General features: G+C 53.1%; 3 protein-coding genes across 3 annotated transcripts; 2 read left to right on the top strand and 1 right to left on the bottom strand.

Moving 5' to 3' along the window:
• Window positions 1–266: 266 nt before the first annotated feature.
• On the top strand, window positions 267–3362 carry eri1 (exoribonuclease 1). The gene is made up of 7 exons (XM_037461190.2): window positions 267–640; window positions 1169–1350; window positions 1477–1693; window positions 1773–1856; window positions 1929–2038; window positions 2125–2239; window positions 2370–3362. Exons 1-7 carry the CDS (start codon window positions 566–568, stop codon window positions 2610–2612), a joined length of 1026 nt encoding a protein of 341 aa, XP_037317087.2. The 5' UTR covers window positions 267–565; the 3' UTR covers window positions 2613–3362.
• Window positions 3363–3626: 264 nt separating this feature from the next.
• Window positions 3627–17289, bottom strand: lamb1b (laminin, beta 1b). Its single transcript, XM_037461189.2, has 33 exons — window positions 17201–17289; window positions 16697–16872; window positions 15182–15317; window positions 14311–14384; window positions 13693–13881; window positions 13526–13589; window positions 12681–12883; window positions 12439–12559; window positions 12163–12351; window positions 11399–11575; window positions 11146–11258; window positions 10927–11006; window positions 10685–10820; window positions 10441–10599; window positions 10209–10345; window positions 10011–10131; window positions 9694–9880; window positions 9453–9596; window positions 9123–9354; window positions 8852–9015; window positions 8440–8664; window positions 8136–8353; window positions 7791–7887; window positions 6514–6883; window positions 6255–6439; window positions 5863–6104; window positions 5536–5742; window positions 5304–5448; window positions 4996–5203; window positions 4742–4883; window positions 4441–4617; window positions 4169–4328; window positions 3627–4091 (listed from the first exon to the last, which is right to left on the bottom strand). The coding sequence occupies exons 1-33, from the start codon at window positions 17247–17249 to the stop codon at window positions 3955–3957; spliced, it is 5364 nt and encodes a 1787-aa protein (XP_037317086.2). The 5' UTR covers window positions 17250–17289; the 3' UTR covers window positions 3627–3954.
• Window positions 17290–18902: 1613 nt separating this feature from the next.
• On the top strand, window positions 18903–21123 carry LOC119211399 (overexpressed in colon carcinoma 1 protein homolog). Its single transcript, XM_037462271.2, has 6 exons — window positions 18903–19024; window positions 19379–19403; window positions 19542–19577; window positions 19677–19753; window positions 20227–20299; window positions 20675–21123. The coding sequence occupies exons 1-5, from the start codon at window positions 18967–18969 to the stop codon at window positions 20280–20282; spliced, it is 252 nt and encodes an 83-aa protein (XP_037318168.1). The 5' UTR covers window positions 18903–18966; the 3' UTR covers window positions 20283–20299; window positions 20675–21123.
• The last annotated feature ends 11 nt before the right edge of the window (window positions 21124–21134 follow it).

Genomic DNA, 21134 nt, shown 5'->3' with positions numbered 1-21134 from the left:
TGATTGGCCGTTTTATATATTTAGGGAAAGTGACTAAAATGAGTAAATACATTTAAAAAAAAAATTTTAAGGTAATTCTCTGGTGTGAATAATACCTCTTACATTTGCATCAGGGGACATTATCAAGCTGATAAATTACATCAAGTCAGGATCGATTAAATACGTTTTTAAAATGTATGCAAAAATAAAAGCATACTATTGGACTTGTCACTGATCACCCACAACACAAGGGGGCGATAGTGGGCGGGAGGCCCGTTTGGCGCAAACCGGAAGTCGTCACAACTGGTCGCCATAACAGAAAGTTGAATGTTGCGCGGCGAGCTGCATCTTGAGCTAAAATAGAAGCGCTATCGATTATACCCTGTTTTATTGATTAGTGTTCAAGTATTTAATAAGTATAACTGGATTAGTTACTGTCGTATTACGTTAGCGGTTCAAAGTGCATTACTGAGTGATTGCCATTCAGTTAGCTAGCTAATGTTAGCAGGTGTAGCTACTGAATTCACCTTACTTTAGGGTTTTTTTTTTAATTGTTTGCAGTTTTCTGGATTAACTTCCACTTTAAATGGATGAGCACAAAGAGAATATTCACACCGAGGACCTCAACGCGAAAATGTCGAATCCCAGAGAGGTTGAGGAGGTTGGTGTCTGTGCAGTGGGCTAACGTTAGCGTCATGTTTACCATGGAAGTAACGTTTTATTATCAGAAACCGTAACCGTTAAACGCTAGCTTCAATGCTAACAAGTAACGGTAACGGTATATGAGACACTGTACTCTTGTCTTCATTGAATTTTGGCTTTTTTATCAATTTATTTTACTCCATTATCGTGTGACTTTTAATGACATTTTGAGAAATACTATTATAATGTATTTCTTTTAACATGATGACATGCTATTGGACGACATTTTTCGACATGCAAAAAATACAATGACCTTTTTAATTTTTTCTACATGATATTTTATTACCTTTTTCCACCTCCTATAATATGACTTTTCGTAATGCAACATCGTGGCTTTCGATCATGCTATATTCTGTTATCACTTCACTCAAGTGGTAATGTGAACTTATTGCATCAATGACCTACACAGAATAGTCATATGTCCTTATTTTGATCCTCGGTGTGTTACTCTCTATCACACACAAAAAACAATTTAACTCGTCTCCAGGTGAAGCCTTGCAGCAGGATATGTCCCGAAGAGGAAGCTGCTCCTCAGGTGTCCCCGTCCCAGTCCAACAGTGACTTCAGTCACCCGGTGTACAAAGAGATCTCCATGGCTAACGGACACATCAACCGCATGACCATGGACGAGCTCCGGATCAAGTTGTCAGAGCTGCACCTCGACACGAGGTAACGTACAACCAAGAAAGACTAACACAGAATTACCTACAATTGTGCATCGTACAGGACGTTCTGCTTAGTTCATGGACGTTTCCATCAAGTGTTTCCTGAATCTCTTTTTCTCCGTGTGTAAAGAGGCGTGAAGGATGTGATGAAGAAGAGGCTGAAGAGCCACTACAAGAAGCAGAAGCTGCTGCAGTCTGCCGCCGAGGGAAGGCCCACCGACACCTACTACGACTACATCTGCGTGGTGGACTTCGAAGCAACGTGTGAAGAGGACAACCCGTCCGACTTCCACCATGAAATCATCGAGTTCCCCATGGTGCTCATCAACACGCACACGTTGGAAATCGTGAGTCGAGTTTGAGATGCTCCCTTTATATGATCAGCGGGGCCACTCCTGTATTCCCGAGTGTGTGTTTCTTTTGCAGGTGGACTCGTTTCAGGAATACGTGAAGCCAGAGTCGAACCCGCAGCTCTCGGACTTCTGTGTGAAGTTAACAGGGATAACGCAGGTTGGTTCACCGTCGTCAAGGCGCCATCGGCCGTTTCAGAAGTTTTTTGAACACGCTGTTGTTGTTGAGCAGAAAATGGTGGATGAGGCGGCCCCGTTTCCAGATGTCCTCCAGCGGGTCGTCGCTTGGCTTCAAGAGAGGGAGCTCGGGACAAAGTACAAATACGCCATCCTCACTGACGGGTATGTTTGAAGAGCAGAAGACCTGTGCCGCTTCTCGCCAGTCGAGTGAAATCTTTCACGGCGCTCGTGTCTCCCTGTTGTTTTAGGGCCTGGGATATGAGCAAGTTCCTCAACATCCAGTGCCGGATCAGCCGCATCCGATACCCTCACTTTGCGAAGAAGTGGATCAACATCAGGAAATCATACGGGAACTTCTACAAGGTTTGTGTTTTTAATAGTGTAAATAGGAGAGAAACCAACTGGATGCCTTTCTGTCACAATGAAGGAATGTAGGTCCGTTTTAACGAACAGAAACCAGTTTAATGATGAAATGGGTCGTCGTCTCCCCCAGGTCCCGCGCACACAGACCAAGTTGAGCACCATGCTGGAGAAGCTGGGCCTGCAGTACGAAGGTCGCCCTCACTCCGGTCTGGACGACTCGCGCAACATCGCCCGGATCGCTCTGCGCATGCTGCAGGACGGCTGTCAGCTGCGCGCCAACGAGCGCATGCACGCCGGCCAGCTGCTCTCCGTCCCCAGCTCGGCCCCCGTGGAGGGGGCCCCCCCGCCATACAACCCCCGCAGCAGAGACTAGGCGCCGGGGAGCCCAGGCCACTCCCACTCGACTCTTAACCCTCGTGAGTCAGAGAGAAAAGTGAATCCAGAGCACTTTGGGTTTTGGAGATTAAGAGCTGTAGTTTGTGAATGGAGTCGACGTTTCCTCTCTGGCCTCCTTCCTCGGCGCCGTATATTTTTACACCAGATGTTTAAAATGAGAGATCACACCAGTGTGTTGTGGGAGGATTTTCTGTTGGACACTCCTCGCTCCGCCTTATTAAGCTGCTAGTTAGTATTCAAACAATTTGATTATGGCGCTAAATCTTTTTTTGGTCCCATGATGTGAATTCTTTATTTCAAGTTTCGCTTTAAAGAAATCCAACCTTTTGAAAGCCTTGAATTGTTGTCATTTTTATGGCCTCACAATTCATGTCCTTCAAAACCCACATGTGTCTCTGCATGGTGCATGTGACAAACACAAGGAACCACGTGCACATAATAACAGCCATAAGAATACGTTACTTCTTTTGACAAATGAATATAAGTCCACTAGTACTGTGAGGGTTCATGTCGTAGTGTTCTGTCATCTTTTGTAATGATATTCAATTATTTCATGGACGATGCTCTATTTTAACAGGAACAAATATTCTTCCAAATGCCAAATATATCAAATAAAATGTTTCTCTGTTCTTGTAAATCATCTTTGTGTGAGTTTAATTTGTTGACCAAGTATCTTGGACACTTTAAAGGTTTTATGTAAAGACGGGTGAATTAATCTTCCTAAAACGTGTAAAATAAAGGTTTAACATTATAAATCTGATAGTTTTATTGCACGTAAATATTGACTTTTCATCCCTGTAGTTGCTGTTGTTCAGTCAGATAATGAGGAGGCTCATGAGCATCCGCTCCTCAGGTCTCCAGAATGTGGTTTGGATTGGCTCATTTGTTTTGTAGGCTGATCTGATTGTTACTGTATATTGATTAACATTAAACCTTTGGCAATGTGTGCAGGAAAAACAAACTTGGATCCACCAAAAAGAACATTAAAAGACTTATTCTTCAGCAACTTTATTTTAAAACCAAAGTTATTTAATATGTTTGTATTCAACAAAACAATTTGCAAATGTTTAATACTTTTGGCTTATTAAGTACTTATGTTCCATCATATATTTAAATACAAACAATATGAATATCCGATACAACTAAATAGTTTGATACTGTCTACACAGGAGTCTGAGGTCACATCGGCTTTTAGTGGTTCTCTTTGATACGTCGATACTTTCTTGGTCTTTGGCAGCTGGTCAAAAGTTGGTTGGGCACAGCGGCCGTTAACTTGTTACGCAACACAGTGTTTGGTCGTGAAGCGCCCCGAACGCCGCTCACGCACACGTGCTGTACAGCGTCACTTTGTGGCTGATCTCCTCCAGCACCGCGCGGGCCATTCGCTCCAGCTCCCCCAGCTCGCCAGCTTTGGCCTCCAGGACGAGCTGGTTGGCCTCGTAGGCGCTTTCCAGGTCTGAGAACACACGGGACGTGGACGTGAGGCGGAGAGACAGTCGCTACAGTCGTAGAATACCGCGTCACGTGACCTACCTTGCAGCCTCTGCAGCTTGATGCTGCCCTGAGCCAGCAGCTCTTGGGCCTCCTTCTGCAGTTCGTCCACTCGCCTCCTCGCTTGCAGCGTGGGCTCCCCTTTGTCCTCCACCAGGTCCTCGGCCTTCACAAGGCTCTTCTTCACCTTCGAGTCAAACTCCTGCGCACGCACACACACACACACACACACACACACCAGAGCATTACTGGGAGGACAGCTGCAGACCCTCTTTCAGAAGGTATGGCGAGTAATCTGTGCGCGTGGGAGCGACCTTCTGGGCCTCGTCTGCGTCCAGCCGGGCCCGGTCGGTGGTCCGGTTGGCCGTCTCCGCCAGGCGGTTGACCTCCAGGTCGCTCTGGCGTAGCAGGCCCACCTCCCTCTCCAGCTGCACCAGTCGGCCCGTCGCGTTGCCGAGCTTCAGCTCCGCCGCCGCCGTCTCCGTCTCCACCTGACGCGCAACACGCACGCAACACGCCAACGGGGGGGGGGGGGGGGGGGTTTATTCCCGTAGCAAACCGGCTCTGTAAGCAGAGGGTTCTGTGACCCTTTGGGGGGTCAGAGGTCAAACTCACAGAGATCAGCAGCGCCAGGGTTCCCTTGGTGTTGTTCTGGGCCAGTTGGATGGCGTCCGTGGCGACGCTCTGAGCGCGCTCAGTCTGGTCCACGGCGGCCTTCGCCTCATCCACCGCCTCCTTCATGCGTGACGCCTCCATGCTGAAGGAGGGAATGTATTCATCACAACACAAATACTTTCTTAATTTGACAAAAAGATGATACTATTGAGGTTTAAGAGGTTTTCCCACTGAAGGAACACGTGGAGTCTCACCCGGCCGACTCGGCTCGCCTCAGCAGCGCCTCGGCGGCCCGGATGTCCTCGGCGCTCTGGCTGAGAACCGCCTCCACGCTGGTCAGATTCTCCACCTTCTCCCTGATCTCCTCCGTCAGCTCCTGCAGCTTCTGGGCGGACGTCGGCATCTCCAGAGCCAGCACCTCGTTGGCCACCGCCTCGATCACCGAAACATTCGCCTTCTCGTCTGTTGGGTCGAGAAGCACAAAGTCAAAACCTCCTTCCCGCCCCCCCCCCCCCCCCCCCTCCCCCCTTTTGATCTGAATTGGAGGGGTAGCGGCGCTCACCGCTGAGCAGGTCCCGTATCTCTCTGATGAGGCTCCTCAGCTGCTGGTTGCTCTGCTCCACTCGCTCTCTGCTGCGGTTGGATTTAACCAGCACCTCCAGGGCGCCGCCCTTGGCCACGTTGGCGCGGTTGTTGGCCTCCCACACCTGATCACAAACACGCATCCGTCACACCTCCAACGCTGCCGCCATCGCCGCTCTGCGCTGGCCTCGGGCCTCGGCGCGCTGACTCACCAGCCGCGACAGCTCGTCCACCTGCTGGCTCGCCGCGAGGATCTTCAGGTCCAGGTCGCCGGCCGACTTCAGCGCGGTTTGGGCGGCGGCTACGAGGCCTCCGCATCCCTCGCCGCCGCACCGGGGCGCTCCGCCCTCGCCGACGCAGCCCAAACCGCCGCAGGGGGAGCCGGAGCATCCGTCGCCCTCAGCTGCACCGCCACACGTCTGCGTGGGGGGGGGGAGAAAAGAGAGAGAGAGAGCTTTGAGATTATCATCCGGCGCCGTTCCGATGAAACGTTACTTAATAGCAATACAAAAGGCTATTTTCCCAGCGGCGTCTCTCACCGCCTCGCTCAGCGGGGACAGGTCGAGTGTCTCCAGCTGGGCCTCCAGCTCGTGCAGCCCCCCCGCGTTCCTCTGGTGCCGGCGGTCGAACTCTTTCTGAGCGGCGCCCAGCTCGTCCTCGGCGGCTCTCCGCCGCGCGGCCGATGCCGCCACCCGGCTGCCGGTGCTGCCGGTGGAGGCGTTGGCGCTGAGCTCGGCCGCCAAGGAGCGCGCATGTGCCTCCGCGATGGTGTCCGTGGCGCCTGGAAGCCCCACCCGAGAAGAAGAGAAGCAAGTCTGAGAGGTGAGCTACTGTTATTTCTATCCATAAGTGGAAGCGCCCCCGGGGGCCCGTATGGTTAAACGCGCGTGTATTTCACGGGTTCCTCACGGGTTCCTCACGGGTTCCTCACCCTGGATGTTGGCGTTCTTGGCGTTGGACACCAGCTGCCTCAGCTCCTGGACTCTTCGCCGCAGCTGCTCGGCCTCGTCCGTCAGCGCGCCCAGGCTGGCGTCGGTGGCGTTGGCGTCTCCGCGCAGGAGGCCCGCCGCCTCCTCCGTGGTGTTCAGCTCTCCGCTCAGGTGGGACATCACGCCGCTGGGGGAAGGAGAAGGCGGTGAGCTGAGGGCACAGCGGCGGCGTCCGCGGATGTCTCTCGCCATTGTCCTCACGTGATCTGATGCATCAGCTCCTGGATCTGCTCCAGCTTGGCCGCCGCCGGGTTTCTCTCCACTATCTCCCTCACGGCCTTGGCGTTCGCCTCCAGGCTGCTCACCAAGTCTTTGTACGGCGCCGTCACGCCGCTGGTCCGCAACTGCGTCACCTGGGCCTCTAGGCGGCGCGTTTGATTGGTCAGCTCGCCGACCACCGCGTCCCAGACGCCGAAGCACCGGTGGCAGGGTTGGCAGGCGGGGAACTCGCCCCGGTGGCCGCGGGCGCACTTGTCGCAGCGCGGGCCGGACACGCCCCCCACGCAGGTGCACTCGCCGGTGGCCCGGTGGCACTGGTCGCTGGAGGTGCCCCGAGGGTCGCAGTCGCAAGCTGGAGGAGACACACAAAAAAAACAAAAAAAAAAGCTTGTTGCAGAAGAAGAAGAAGACGCCTCAGGCCACAGAAAAACATTCATCAACTCAACTCCTAAATAGAAGATGATTTGTTTGTGTTTTGTGTCCCGAGAGAAAAGAGACGTTTATCCTGCGTCTCCAGGAAATAAACTGCAGACCTTGAAGGTCATACCAATGGCGCCGAAGAAGAAGGAGGACGAGGAGGAGGTTTGGTGCAAGTCACAAAGAAGGAATGCAAGGTTGGTGAGGTTTCTCCCCCCCCCCCACCAATGCTGCTGTATCTCTTTGTGTGATTTATGAAGATAAAGCTCCTGATGAAATGTTCCACCTGTTTTTCGGCTCAGGACCAGCCACCATGAAGGCCTCCTTATGCCTCGCGCTGAGAAACGCGTTCCTCCCACGCGTTTCTCAGCGCGTGGAAGCAAAGCGGCGTCCAGCTGCTCCAGAGACCTTCAGGGAATGCAGAGTGAATCATTTCAGGTTTCCTGAGCCCTGCGGGCGTCGGTGCATGACGAAAAAGTCATGGAAAAAAAACAAACATCTGGTTCTCATGAGCCGGGAATGACCCCTCTTCTTCTTCCTTCTCCTCCTCCTCCTCCTCCTCCTCCCTCCCTCCCTCCCTCCCTCTCGGGTCCTCAGAAGATGAGCCAGCTACTGTGAAAGAGAACTGTACAGTTTGTTCAACATAACGATGAGGCCGAAAGCCGAGCTGCGGTTCGCTGATTCATCCCCAAAACATTTGAGCCCCCCGCTGGGAGCCTCACTAGTAAACATCTAACACAAGGTGGACACAAGGTGGCGTGAAGAACACCGTGTTCCTCCGTGAAGGAAACCCGATGCTCTCCGCTCTGTCCGGAGAAGGTTTCCCCCAGTTTGTTACGTACCGTGACATCTGACCTCTGGATCCCCCCAGAAGAGCTCCCTGCACTCCCGACACGTCCTCCCACCGAAGCCGGGTCGGCACGAGCACTGACCCGTGACCTTCAGGGACAGAGAGCACAGAGAGAACATGCAGGATGGAATCGGACCCCCAGACAAACTTCAACAGAGAAATGTTGCTTCAGTATTCTGAGACTTCCTTCCTGCGGTGGAGAGCAGCCAGTAAACACAGGGGTCTGAATGTTCCCTTCTCACGGGGGGGGCACGTTTCCCCCAAACAGCTGGAGTCCACCCATCGAAAAAAAAAAAAAAAAACACGAGCCGACCCCCGGGCCCCCCGGCCGACTCACCTCGTCGCAGGAGGAGCCGAAGGAGTGGGCGGGGTCGCAGTCGCAGCGCCGGCAGCCCCCCCCGCCGCCCAGGCCCCACGCGCCGGCGCCGCAGGCGTCGCAGTTCTGGCCGACCACGTTAGGCAGGCAGGGGCACTGCCCGCTGCGCCGGTCGCACTGGCACTCGCCGGGCGAGGAGCAGGCCTGGGGGGCCGTGCCCGCCGGGTCGCACATGCACTCTGCGGGAGGAAGGAGGAGCAGTATGAAGTATGAGCTGGATCACACACACACACAGTAATCCAGTGGTGTCAACAGCTGTACTCACTCCAGCAGGTCTGGGTGGCCGCGTTACCGTAGTAACCGTGTCTGCACTGCTGACAGCCGTGGCCCTCGGTGTGATGGAGGCACCTGAGACAGGAGCCCGTCCCGGCGTCACAGGACCCCGGGTCGTGCAGGTCGATGTTGCCGTTGCACTGGCAGGGCAGGCAGCGCCCGCCGGGCACCAGGGGGTTCCCGAAATAACCGGGGGCGCACTCATCGCACCTGGGACCTGGAGGGGGGGGACGGGGGGGACGGGGGGGACGGGGACAGGAAGCGAATCCAGGGTTTTTGTTAACATTCAAAAGGGCCAATTAGTGGAGGCTGCTTTGAGCTGCTTACATAAAAAACAAATCTGTCCTTGCTAATGATGGTCTGTGTGTGCGTGTGTGCGTGCGTGTGTGTGTGTGTTCGCTTGCCTTTGTAGCCGGAGCTGCACACACACACCAGCTGGTTGGTGGCAGCCATGAGGTAACAGCTGTCCGAGAACTGGCGCCCGCTGCTCGGGCCGTCGGGGCACATGCAGGGCCGGCAGCGGCCGCCCGAGCCCAGCTGTGGGTCGCCGTGGTAACCGTCCAGACACCTGGAAGCGGGAAAGGAAAGAGGTGAGGGGGAGTGATAGACGCGGGGGGGGTTTTCCTCGCTCGGAGGGGCCCCTTAATTAAGGGGGGGGGGGGGGGGGGGGCTGACCTGGCGCAGCGGGGTCCGGTGGTGAAGTCTCTGCAGCCCTGGCACTCGCCGCTCTGCGGGTGGCAGAACTCGCTGTGGCCGTTGCACTGGCACGGCCGGCACTGGGGGAAGCCCCAGAAGCCCGGCAGGCAGTGGGAACACTGGCGCCCCGTGGCCCCCGGCACGCACTCGCACTGGCCCGTCGCCTCGTGGCAGACGGCGCCGACGGAGCCCAGGGGGTCACAGCCGCAGGCTGCAGGGGGGGGGGGGGGGTGGGAGGGGCGAGGTAACCGGACATCAGATTCCATTCGGGCGTTGCGGTCGCGGCCTAAAAAAATAAAAAAAACTCACGTCTGCAGCCGGCGGGGCTGAAGAGGAACGTGGCGGGGGCACAGCGGTCGCAGTTCTTGCCCACGACGTCGGGTCGGCACCGGCACTGACCGCCGCTGGGCTCGCACACGGCGCTGAGCGAACCCTGAGGGTCACACCGGCACTCTGCGGGACAGAATGTCATGAGCAAAAAGGAAGACGGGGGCAGGGGGGGGGGGGGGGGGGGGGTCGGCGCCGGGCCGGGAGGCGAGAAGCGGCGTACCCATGGCTCCTCGGTGCAGCAGGGCGGAGATGCTGAAGATGTAGTCGTTGCAGATGTCGGTCGGCGGGCTCTTGACGACGCTCTGGCTGCTCTCCAGACAGCGGTAGCGCTGGAACGTGTCCCACGCTCCGGCGCCGTCCAGCCCGTGGAACATGTCCAGCTCCCGGACCCGGGGAATCAGCACCAACTGCCAAGGGAGGAGGAGGGGGAGGATGGAGGAGGAGGAGGAGGTGATGAAAGCAGTAATAAAAACACGGGTTAGAGGAATGCAGCGACGTGTGCGCGATGATTGACAGCGAGGGAGCGTCCCCGAGTACCGAGTCGATGAGCGTGTACGGGTTCTGGACGTCGCTGGCCGACGGGTAGGGCGGCAGAGTGAGGCGGATGGTATAGTTCTGTCCTCGCTCGAAGCACACCGGCCTCCCCAGCGACACGTGCCTGAAACACGGCGAGCAGTCAGTGTGTGTGTGTGTGTGTGTGTGGACGTCCCCCCCGCTGGAGGGAGGCGTTCCTACCTGGATCCGGGCGGGAGGGAGACGGACTGGTCGTCTCCCCCCTGGACCGCGGGGTCGCCGCACTGGGCGGAGTGTTTCGGGGGGGTGGAGGCGGGGCGCCGCACCCGGACGCTCACCTCCTCCCACTGCTCGGGCAGCTGCAGACACACAAAAGGACAAAGTGTGTCCTTTGCACCCGCAAAGCATGTTCTCACACGCACACACACACACACACACACGCCTGCTTTGTTACCTGCGGCTCGTAGCGAATCAGGACGTCGTAGTCCATGGACTCGGGGACGTTGTCCACGGTGAAATCCAGGTAGGCTCCTTCCGGGACGTTAGCGAAGCCCGGGCCGGTCCACGTGGGGCTGCGATCCAGGGGGCGGGGCCTCGGCACCAGCGTCACGCCCTGCCGGGAGTGGGGGGGGGGGGGGGGGGTCAGAAAGCCGCGCCGTGGGTCGCATACGGACGGACGGAGGGGCGGACGGACTCACGGGGCCGTGCTGGGCGTCCTCGGCCTCGTAGGTGTAGTGGTCCAGGGTGATGAAGTAGAAGCCGGACTCGACCCGATCGCAGCGCCTCCCGGACATGTGCTCCCTGCACACGCACTGACCCGAGCGGGGGTCGCAGCTGGGGAGACGCACATTTGGGGGGGGGGGGGGACATTTATGCTTTAAAATGAAACCCACCAAAAAAAAAAAAAAACACAATGTGATCACGAAATGGACGGACGTACTCGTTGCTGACGGCGCCGCCCTGGTCGCAGTCACACGGCCTGCAGCCGTCCATGTCGTTGGACAGACCCCAGTGCTTCGGCTAAAAGGGCGGAAAAAAACAAAACAAGAGCTTCCATCGTTCGCAGGCAAAGGAAACAAAGTGTCTCCACAGAGGGTTGTGTGTTTGTGTGTTTGTGTGTTTGTGTGTTTGCGTGTTTGCGTTTTTGAGTTTCGCGCACCAGACACTCGCCGCAGTCGCGTCCGCCCACGAGCCGTTTGCAGAAGCAGCTTCCGGAGTCCGCGTCGCAGGGGTTCCCCCCGGGCAGCGTGCCCAGCGGGTTACAGGTACAAGCTGCACACAGATTCAACGCGTCACCTCTTCTCCCCCCCCCCTTCAACTCCATGGAAATGTGGACTATTTCTTCTGTTTCCATGAAATAACTGGCTGATTGCAGTAAAGATTCATGTATAAAACACAGGAGGAAGCCTTACGCAGGCAGCCGTGAGGCCCCGCCCCCAGGCCGTGGTGTCCCTGCCTGCAGTGGTCGCAGCGGGCCCCCTCCACGTTGGCTTTGCACCGGCACTGACCCGAGATCAGCCCGGCGGCCACGTCGGTGCGCGGGTCGCACAGTCCGCCCTGCAGGGACCCGGCCGGGTCGCAGCTGCACGCTGCGGAACGCATGAGAGAGGACATCAGGGGAAAAGACGTGGCGCGGACATGTGATCTCACCCCCCCCCCCCCCCCCCGCCACCCCCCCCCCCCCCACACACACACACACAGCGAAGGGTCATTTGAGGATTGCACAGAAGACTCTAAATGTCACGCTTGAACGCGCAACTAATTTCATGGCGTTTTGTCAAGATTTCTCACTCGCTAAAATTCCCTTTTGGCCTGAAGGAACCGTGGGAGGAAACGGAGCAGCGTGGGAGGGGGGGTGGTAAGGGGGGGGGGGCCCAGTAGATTATGACATTTTATGTGTGAAAGAGGGAGAATGTAAGCCGTCCAGTAGCGTGTTTTTCCGTGACCTCATCCTGTAGTAATTGTAGCATTGAGGGGGGGTGGGGAGGGGGGGGGGTCGAGCGTCTCACGCTAACAGTCGCTAATTACAACCGCGGAGCGACAGGCGCTGTTTCCTGCACTTCGGCACTTCAAAGGCCGCCGACCCAGGTGCTGCTCGTCTGCGCTCTGACGTGATGAGAGGAGTGGACGGCGAGGAGGCCTCTGTGTGGGGGGGGGTCAGAGGTCGGGCACTCACGCTGGCAGACGTTGGGGTGCCTGAGGTCGCGGCCCGGGTGCTTGTAGTAGAAGGGCGCGCACTGCTCGCACTGGCGCCCCGCCGTGTTGTGGCGGCAGTCGTCGCACACGCCGCCGCTGGTGTTGCCCGTGGTCGCGTACACGGCCGGGTCGAAGTGGCACGACGTGGCGTGCTGGTTACACTCGCACCCTGGGGAGAAAGGTCGGGAGCAGATTAGGGGGAGGGGTTTGGGGAGGGAGGGAAGGGGGGGGGCGCTGTTTATGTCCGTGTTCTTACTCTTGCAGGCGTGGCTGTTTCGGCCCTCCGCTGGTCTCCACGGCAACTCGTGGTAAAAGTCCTGACAGCGCTCGCAGTTTAGTCCCTCGGTGTTGTGATTACACACACAGCGGCCATGGACCTACACACACACACACACACACACACACGCACACACGCACACAATTGCTTTAGGTAAAATGAAGACAATATCAATTTGAAATGCAATGTCTTTATTCTCTGAATGAGTTGTCCCGATGTACCATGCCCTCGATCCCGGGCGCCGTTCCGTCCATCGGGGCGCACTCGGAGGCGTGGCCGTAGCAGAAGCAGTTGCCGCGGACGACCATGTCGTAGAGGGCGTAGTAGTACTTCTCCGTCACCTCCTCGCGGTGGTCCAGCAGGTTGTCGCCCAACGTGTGGAGCTTCAGGAACTTCACGCGGAGGTTAGTGATCTTCAGCATGTCTGCACGCGCACACACACACACACAGACACACACACACACACAGACACACACACACACACACAGAGACACACACACACACACACACACACACACAGGAAATGGAGTGTATATTTTCAAGTGACTCGCAGGGTTTCCAGCCTCAAAGACGCCGCTGCTGTTCCTCACACACCAACAGTGTTTCAGCACATACTTAACACGAGGTGTGTGTGTGTGTGCGTGCGTGCGTGTGTGTCTCAGTCTGGACGCGGTGCCGGGAGGCCGTGGTCGCTCCAACATGTGAAATTCCGCGCAGCTCCCCTCCCGTCTGATACTGACAGAACCCCCTCAGCGCCGCCATGTGCTCATCAGACGCCGCGCAGTTTAAAGGTCACGCTGCGGTCAAACTGAAGCTCCACATTGTGTCCCGTTTAGTTCTCTCCTGTTTATTTCGCCCAGATGTGACTATGAGGCCATAAATATTACTTTTTGAACACATGTGTATATTTTCTTTTCTTTTGTGAATCACTGGTGGATTTTATCTCCTCATTAAAGGAATGTGAGAAGTGAAAATGACTACTTGGCAACCTGTGGTGATCAGAGGTCAACAGTCATAATAGCACAAATTAACACAATAATAAAGGGAGTTTAAAGGGCCAGCTCACTCTGTATCTTCAGGCTGTAGGGGTCTTCAATCTCAAAGACGGGGTCCAGCACCCGAAATATCACCTAAAAGAGTAAAAGTTCACATCCAGAGTGACTCTCCTCAAATTCTCAGAGATCCAAGTAAAAAAGTAAAAAGACCAACTGGTAAAAACAGTGGCCTCCTCACCTCTCCCTCCGTGGACGGCTCGATGTCGGAGTAACGCGAGTCGCAGACGATCTCGTCGACCTTGACCATCGGGCCGGAGGGCACGCCGGGGAAGGACGCCTCGCAGTCGTAGGCGAAGTACCGGAAGACCTGCCACGTCGTCCCGAAGTCCATGGAGCGCTCGATCACCATGGCGGCCGGCCGGAACGTCTGAGAGAAGAAGCCCGTTAGAGCTTTGAGGACGTTTTGGTACGGAGGCGCCACTGGGAGCCAATCAGATCCATGGGAGCACATTGGATTTCTGTGACTGCTCTTTCCTGTAAAGATTTCATATTTTTCCTTTGGATTCCATAATAATAAACATGCTGCCGCCTGATCCCACAGCGCGATGAGACCGGATTTTAGCGCGCCGTGATCATGACGCGGAGGCCAGCTGGTCCTCGTCATGGCCGCCCGTGAGAGAGCGCCGTTATTTCACCGCTGACCCTCAAGCTCCTCCCCTTCCTCCCTCTCTCCCTCTCTTCCCACCGGCCTCCAGGGACCATAAACGACTTCCTACATTCCTCCGGCACAGCTGTCCGTTCATCTCCGCGGGTACGTGTGTGTGTGTGTGTGTGTGTGCGGGGGGGGGGCGGGCACCTTGAAGGTCATGATAAGGTGCGTGAAGTGAAACTCGGCCTCCAGGTCCAGCTGGATCGTCACGTTCTCCACACCTGCGGGTACGAAGAAACAGGAAATGAGCACTTAAGGTCTCGGAGTAAATCCGAGCGAGTTTCTCAATGTTTACGGCTCCTCTTAAACGGCACGTGTTTATGCAGCTGAGGCCTCTTGAGGTTCCTCGTCCATCTGCGGCTCTGGATTGTGGGTCGCGGCAGCTGATCCTCGACTCTTCCCCCCCCCCGTTTGTGTGCAAACGTGGATTAAATACAGATGATCTCTGTCCGTCACGCGTATCAAAGCCCAGATGTTATCTGCGGGGACGACTGGCGGGGGGGGGATCTCCAGCGGAGCCATTGTGCGCCGGCGGCTTCCTGCGCCGTGCACTTCCCGCCGGGGGGAGGGGGGGGGGGGGGGAGGAGATGTTTTCGCTGCAGCTCCAGTTTCTCACCGCAGTCAGGGCCCAAATTAAGGAGGCGATGATGATTGCTGGTTTCCCTCCCCGACGTGCTGCGAACGAGGCGGGGCTTTGTTTCCAGATGTTTCACCGAAGCCCTGAACGAGGACTCGGGGCCGAAACAAACGGATCAAAAGTCAAAAAGACGAATCTCGCGAGGAGCGTTTTTCTGCAAAAAAGTATGTTTTTGAGTTGTGACGACACACCTGTTCTGCCCCAGCACACCTGTAAGCCCCCCCCCCCACACCCCCACCCCGCGGCCCTGTGATCTCCCGCCTACTCATTACCGAGCTCGGTTCCCACGAGAAGAGCCCCGCGCTGCTCTCCCACCCCCCACCCCCCCGGCCACCGGCCACCCCCCCGAGGACCCACCCCCCCGGGTCCTCCGCAACCCACCGTTCTCCGACTGCCACCAGGTCTTCAGCCGGTTGTGGGCGAAGGTGGTGACCAGTTGGTCGATGGCGTGGCTGCCTTGGTTGCTGTCCTCGTCGAACACGAGCCGCGAGTCGCACACAAAGCATTTCTTCTCCTCCTAGAGGGGGGGGCGGGGGGGGCACAAGACAAAACCAGATCAGTGAAATGTAACCGCATCCACCGAAAGACGACGTGGTTTTCTTTGTTCTTTGTTCTTTATTCTCAGCCATAATATTCTTTTTTATCAAAATAGTTCCCAACAAAATTCCTGTTGATCCGCTGATGGAATGAAGTGACTAATGGTTTCAGCCCGAGCGCCATCTGCGAGTACTGGTCTCCAGTCCTGATTTAGTTTGGACCATTAGTGCCGATTGAGGACGTCCTCTCACGCATGGTCTTTGGCGCTTTGGGACAGTTTGGCGCTTCACCAGAAGGTCGAAGCACGCGACCTCACGGACACACTCAGACGCGGCAGCAAGGGAATAAACAAGAGGAGTTTGTTTGCCGACTGTGGGGTCATGAGAGGTCGTCTGAGAAAACGTCTTCCACTAAAAGTCCCCCCCCACCCCCCTCCCCCACGCATCGCCATGCTGCTCATACTTGAGGGCTGTGCTCATCCTCAGGAAGTTGAGGAAAAGGCCCCGCAGTGTGTCATTTCATAAGGACGCCATTCACACAGCCAACTCGCCATAGGGGTGTTTGATAAAAACACCGCCCCCCCCCCCCACCCCTCTTCCCACGCCTCCCCCGTGGGGCATGTACTACACAGCGAAGCGATTGTGAGGCCACACAGCGTTTTTATTGTGGAGAGGAATGTCTGGACAGACACTTCAGGAGACAGCGAGCAGATACTGTAGACGTGCACGCGCATCACGTGCACCACGTGCAGCTGAATCTGTGTGCGCGTCCTTGTAAACAAAAGCAGTGTCGCTGCTTCGCCTCATCTTCTTGGACAGTGATCTGATTATGGTTTGGGTTTTCAATGGATCTTTTTCCTTCACAAGAAATGAGTCATCAAATAATATCAAATAAATCAAATCAAAGTCAATGTTTTGATTTATTGGTTTTCACTGATATTCTTCTAAACTTCTAAAACTCTGCTAGTTGTTGCAACAGAACGTAGGGTTTACCTCAGACATTTAAAAGAGGATACATCATATGAAACTATAGCTAAAGATTCCACTGTACAGGTTTGTGATCCTAATTTACAAACAAATGGGAAATGTTATGTGTACAAATGAGGTATTATGATCATTCATTTACATTTAGATATAGATTATGGGCCAATGGGAAACACCTATTTATTGTCTTCATATTGATTTATAACTTAAAACTTCAAAGCCTGGTAAAATCAAATCTAAAGAATCACCCCAGGACGCGTTATGCTTGGATGAAAGGTGTGAATACGTTGAACTATACAGAGAACTACTTTTAAATTCTAGATAAAGGTCAAAGGTCAAGTAGGTTCTCCCGTGCAGCATCCACCTTCTTTCCTACCTGCAGATGCCCGACGATACAGAAGCGCTCCGGACGGTGCGCGCCGCAGGTGGAGGAGACGGAGAGCTTGTGCGCGCGGCCGATCAGCAGGTCACCTGTGGCCGGATAGCAGCTCCCCTCCGTGCAGACATCCGGGAACTCGGGCAGCTGCTGCGCCCTGACGGAGCACCACAGGGCTGCGGGGAGGAGAGGAGCCGCTCAGTCACACTCCTGGATCTCCATCATTAAAAAAAAAAAATAGACTGGAGAAGAGTCTCCTTTATATTATAAAAAACCCAGAAGGAGAGCACGAGGATTCTCTTTGTGGATTAAGCAATAAAATCCTATTTAGTGATCGCATCTTCCTGTAAGCACCTCCGCCATTTCTCAACGCACAAAAACACAGAGAATAATAATAACTGAGTGGTTACTCGTGTCTTTCATTACATGAGTTGCTGCTGCAGAGTCATCACGGCGCCTCGTACGGTTTCATGTTCATTGCAGAACAAAACAACACAAACTCACCCAAGGTCGTTATAAAGAGGACCGCGGGAGACATTTCCAGCAGGAGCATTGGGTCCTGCGGATGATGTGGATGTGTCCTGCAGCTCTCAGAGGGTGTGAGTCTGAAGTTGCAGGGGCTTCACTTCTTGTAGAAGTCCGCCCGTATGGAGTGTAGAAAGTGCCGATCCCAGGATGACCCCGGGTATGCCGTGTGAACAGTGCCACACACAACCCATCCAAGAACACTTTCAGCGGAGCTTAAAGCTGCTGTATTTAATATCCCTTTATATGGACTGAAAATATGGACCATGCAGAATGATTCAGAGATTATAGCAAAAGGTGATACATGTCAGATTGAGAGCATATCTTTCGTTAATTAAATGGTACATGGAAGGTGCTTGTACAGTCACGAGCAAAGTGTATTACTCCACTATATCTTTAGACACTATTTGTTTCTTTGCAAATAAATGTCATTATTATTATACAGAATATTTAAGCCCCCAAAACACAGGCATCAAATTATAGCCAAAGTGACCATTATGCTGTATAGCAGATGCATTAATGTGTCCATTTAGTTTTACATGTGGAGATAATTTGAATTACTTTTTTTAGCTTTTCCCTGATGTTTTATCTTAATCCATCTGGTTAAATTTTGTATTATTCATCTTTCCACAGCTAATCTTTTTTTCATTTCAATGTCTAGGTTTTATATTTGATAAATATATAACGACACTGCCCCCTTGTGTTTTTAATGAGGACCTACAGCTTAAAACACCCACAACTCATTGGTCTTTACTCTTATTATTTTCCCTCTTATATTCTAATAACGTAGAAAATCAAAAGCAGTAACGAATGTGCAACAGAAACACAATGAGCGACAAACCAGAGACCCACAACGTAGCGAAACATTTAAAATGAGCGATTTGTGAACAAAAAACATTAATTTCTCCATAAACAATGTTTGTGGAAACTATGATTTTAAACAGGAAGTTGATTATTAATAATAGGATTATTTTTTAATCGCATCAAACTATAATCTCCGACTGATTCATCCCATAAAACACCACATGATTATCTTTCATAATATCAGCCACAGGTTCTCAGTAGAACCCTCACTCTCACTGTCGCCGATGCCTTCGTCTCCCCCACACGCGTGTCGTTTCCACGTCACGCAGCAATCCGCTGAGTCAGCTGACCTGTGGCGACGCTGGGATTTACAGCATCTGTGTTTAATAATAAACCTGCGGGTGAACAACACGCTCCCAACGTCGGGCCTTTACAGCATCTACGTGCAGCAGCAGCTCCGGGGTTTCTTCACTTTATTACTCGTCATCACTCGCGATACGACAACACTTTCAAGCGAGTTCCCAAAGAAATCAACAACAATAAGAGGAGGCTGATTTGTCCAAACACTGCATGTTTATTAAAGTCTGTGTTCTGCCTCCAGCAATCTGACTTAAATCCACTTCTGGCAAAAGTGTCAAAGACTCGAGGCGACTTTGCTCTGATGTGATGATTTCAAAGCCACAGACACACAGTTAAGCACACAGTCTGTCTCCAGACGCCCCCCCCCCCCCCCCTCCCACCCTCCCCTCCTCCCTTTTCTCTCCGTCATCGTAGTCTTTCCTCCCTGCTGGGAGGTGGAGCGCAGCACTCGGCGCAGAGAGGAAACGCAGGGAGGACACCTCATCGCACCTGCTGCAGCTGCTGCACGGCTTCTTCGCTTCTTCTTCCCTCTCATCCGCCCGTTCTCTCTTCTTCTGTGGTTTCACAGACTCAGGTGAGAGATGGGCTGTGGAAATTCCTCCCCGGCCCCCAGCAGCAGCATCAGCAGCAACGCTGGAGGTGAGAAAAACACCTTTTGTTCTGATAATAGAACAGATCGACGCTCCCTTTCATCTTTAGTTGCGTTTCAGGGCTTTAGTAACTTTTTTCTGTTCAGAAATATTCTGTTATGGGGTTCAGTTTGTCATTTCTGTTCAGCGTATAACACAGAAACGTAATGTCTGGTTGTGGCATAAAGTGGTTTGTTTGATATGAACCGCATGCTTGTTTTTAAATCTTTCCTTTTGCTTTAAAAATGCAGAAGTAATGAGACGTTTGCTAATTCAAATAAATATGAAGAGCATCAGTTTAACGGATGCTTTTTATTTTGGATGAGTATTTAATTTTGTTGATTTCCACCGCCTGTGACTTCAGGACGAGTCGAGTCTTCATCTAAGATGTAAGTTCATTTTCAACCTCTCACGTCTCTCCGGAAAAGATCACACACGCACATTTACAAACACGTCTGCGATGTTTGACCTTTCCACGACGTTCTCTGCTAACGTGGAGCTTTGAATGTGTGTGTGTGTGTTGACAGATCAGAGGAGTCTGTGGCCGAGGATGAAAAACGGAAGTGAGTTATTCAGTTCACATTTTCCATCTACGGACGTCATATCGATTTATACAGAAATAAGCAAATGACTCCGATGAACTTCACATTCTGTGCGTTTAGGAACTATGGAGGTGTGTACGTGGGTTTCCCTGCAGACCTGGGCAACATTCCTAAAGCACAAATAGGATCCCTCAGAGGTAACACACACATATTGGGGAACATACATTGACACGTCCTATTTAGAACAGTGCAGATAAAAATCCTTAAAGTGTCTCATTATGCAACAACTCGCACAAACAGATTTGCTCTAAAATGAGACAGACACAACATTTTCATTAAAAACAAAGACAAAGATGTACATGAAATAAAAAAGTAATATAATAATTGAAGCCCCTGTTGGGAAGCAGTGAAATTGGGGAGCAACACACACACACACACACACAATTTCCTGTTGAGTCTGCAGGGTCATGATAGCGTGGGAGAGCGGAACACTGATGATTTCTTAACAATCTGCATGTCCTCCTGCTTTGTTTATTGTCTTGTTTTAACCCATGTGTGTGTGTGTGTGTGTGTGTGTGTGTGTCGGTGCTGTGCATGTAGTGCACGTGGGTCACGTGCACTTGGTTTAATGATTGATGCGTGTGTTAATTAATTAAACTGGCGTCCACAGAGCAGGAGAGAGACCTGTTGTCCCTCAGGAGGCCGCTGTGGGGGGACGGATTCTAATTTTAATGAAGAGCCAGGTGTGTGTGTGTGTGTGTGTGTGTGTGTGTGTGTCCTCCCGTGTCCCATTAACCAGCAGTGATGTCAGTGTGGTGTGAAAATACATTTGCAGACCCTTGAACCTTCGTCGAGGGTCAGAATGACTCCTGTTGTCAGTATTTGTAGTGTAACTCATGGAATCTCTTATTTTGGATTTCTTTTGCAACTCCTTTGTAAACTTTATATACATTTTGTTTTAATTTACCTACTTTACACTGATGCACAACAAATGTAAAGTTAAAGCAAGTTTTATTATAACTAATCCCATAAGAACCCGATCTCATGTTGATAGCAACATGATATCTAACTGTAACTAACCAGTGTTTCCTTCCCTTCTGGTTCTGACCTTGGTCCAGTTGAGTGAATGGTGATGAGGTGAATGGGACCAACAGAAGAATCGTCCTGCTGGGGGACAGACGCTCGTCTCCGGTGTGGACACAGCAGCACGCGGCGGAGGACGTGGCAGCGCTCCTTGTGGAGGACACGGATGCATCACGTGGGATCACACCTAAAAACACACGGAGGGAAATTCACCCAATAAAACCCGTAAAAAAGACCAAAAGCAACAACTTGCGGGTCTCTCCGAAGCCGCAGAGATGTTCGTCCTCGGAGCTTCATCCCCAGAAATATCAAAAACACATTAATGAGCCGCCGACTGCGCTGAGCAGGACTCCACAGTGAGGGATGCACGGTTGCCATTGGCAACCAATTATTGGCCTTGTTTTGGTGACGACTTTTTAACCCCTTTCACACTCAAATAAAAACATCTGCGATGTCCAAAGAAGATTAAAAGTATGTGTGAAGTGCATTTGCCTC

The sequence above is a fragment of the Pungitius pungitius genome, chromosome 2, assembly GCF_949316345.1.
Source record: "Pungitius pungitius chromosome 2, fPunPun2.1, whole genome shotgun sequence".
Taxonomy (NCBI): Eukaryota; Metazoa; Chordata; class Actinopteri; order Perciformes; family Gasterosteidae; genus Pungitius; species Pungitius pungitius.
Note: the sequence above shows the minus strand (reverse complement) of the source record. Positions and strands in the feature narration are given on the sequence as shown.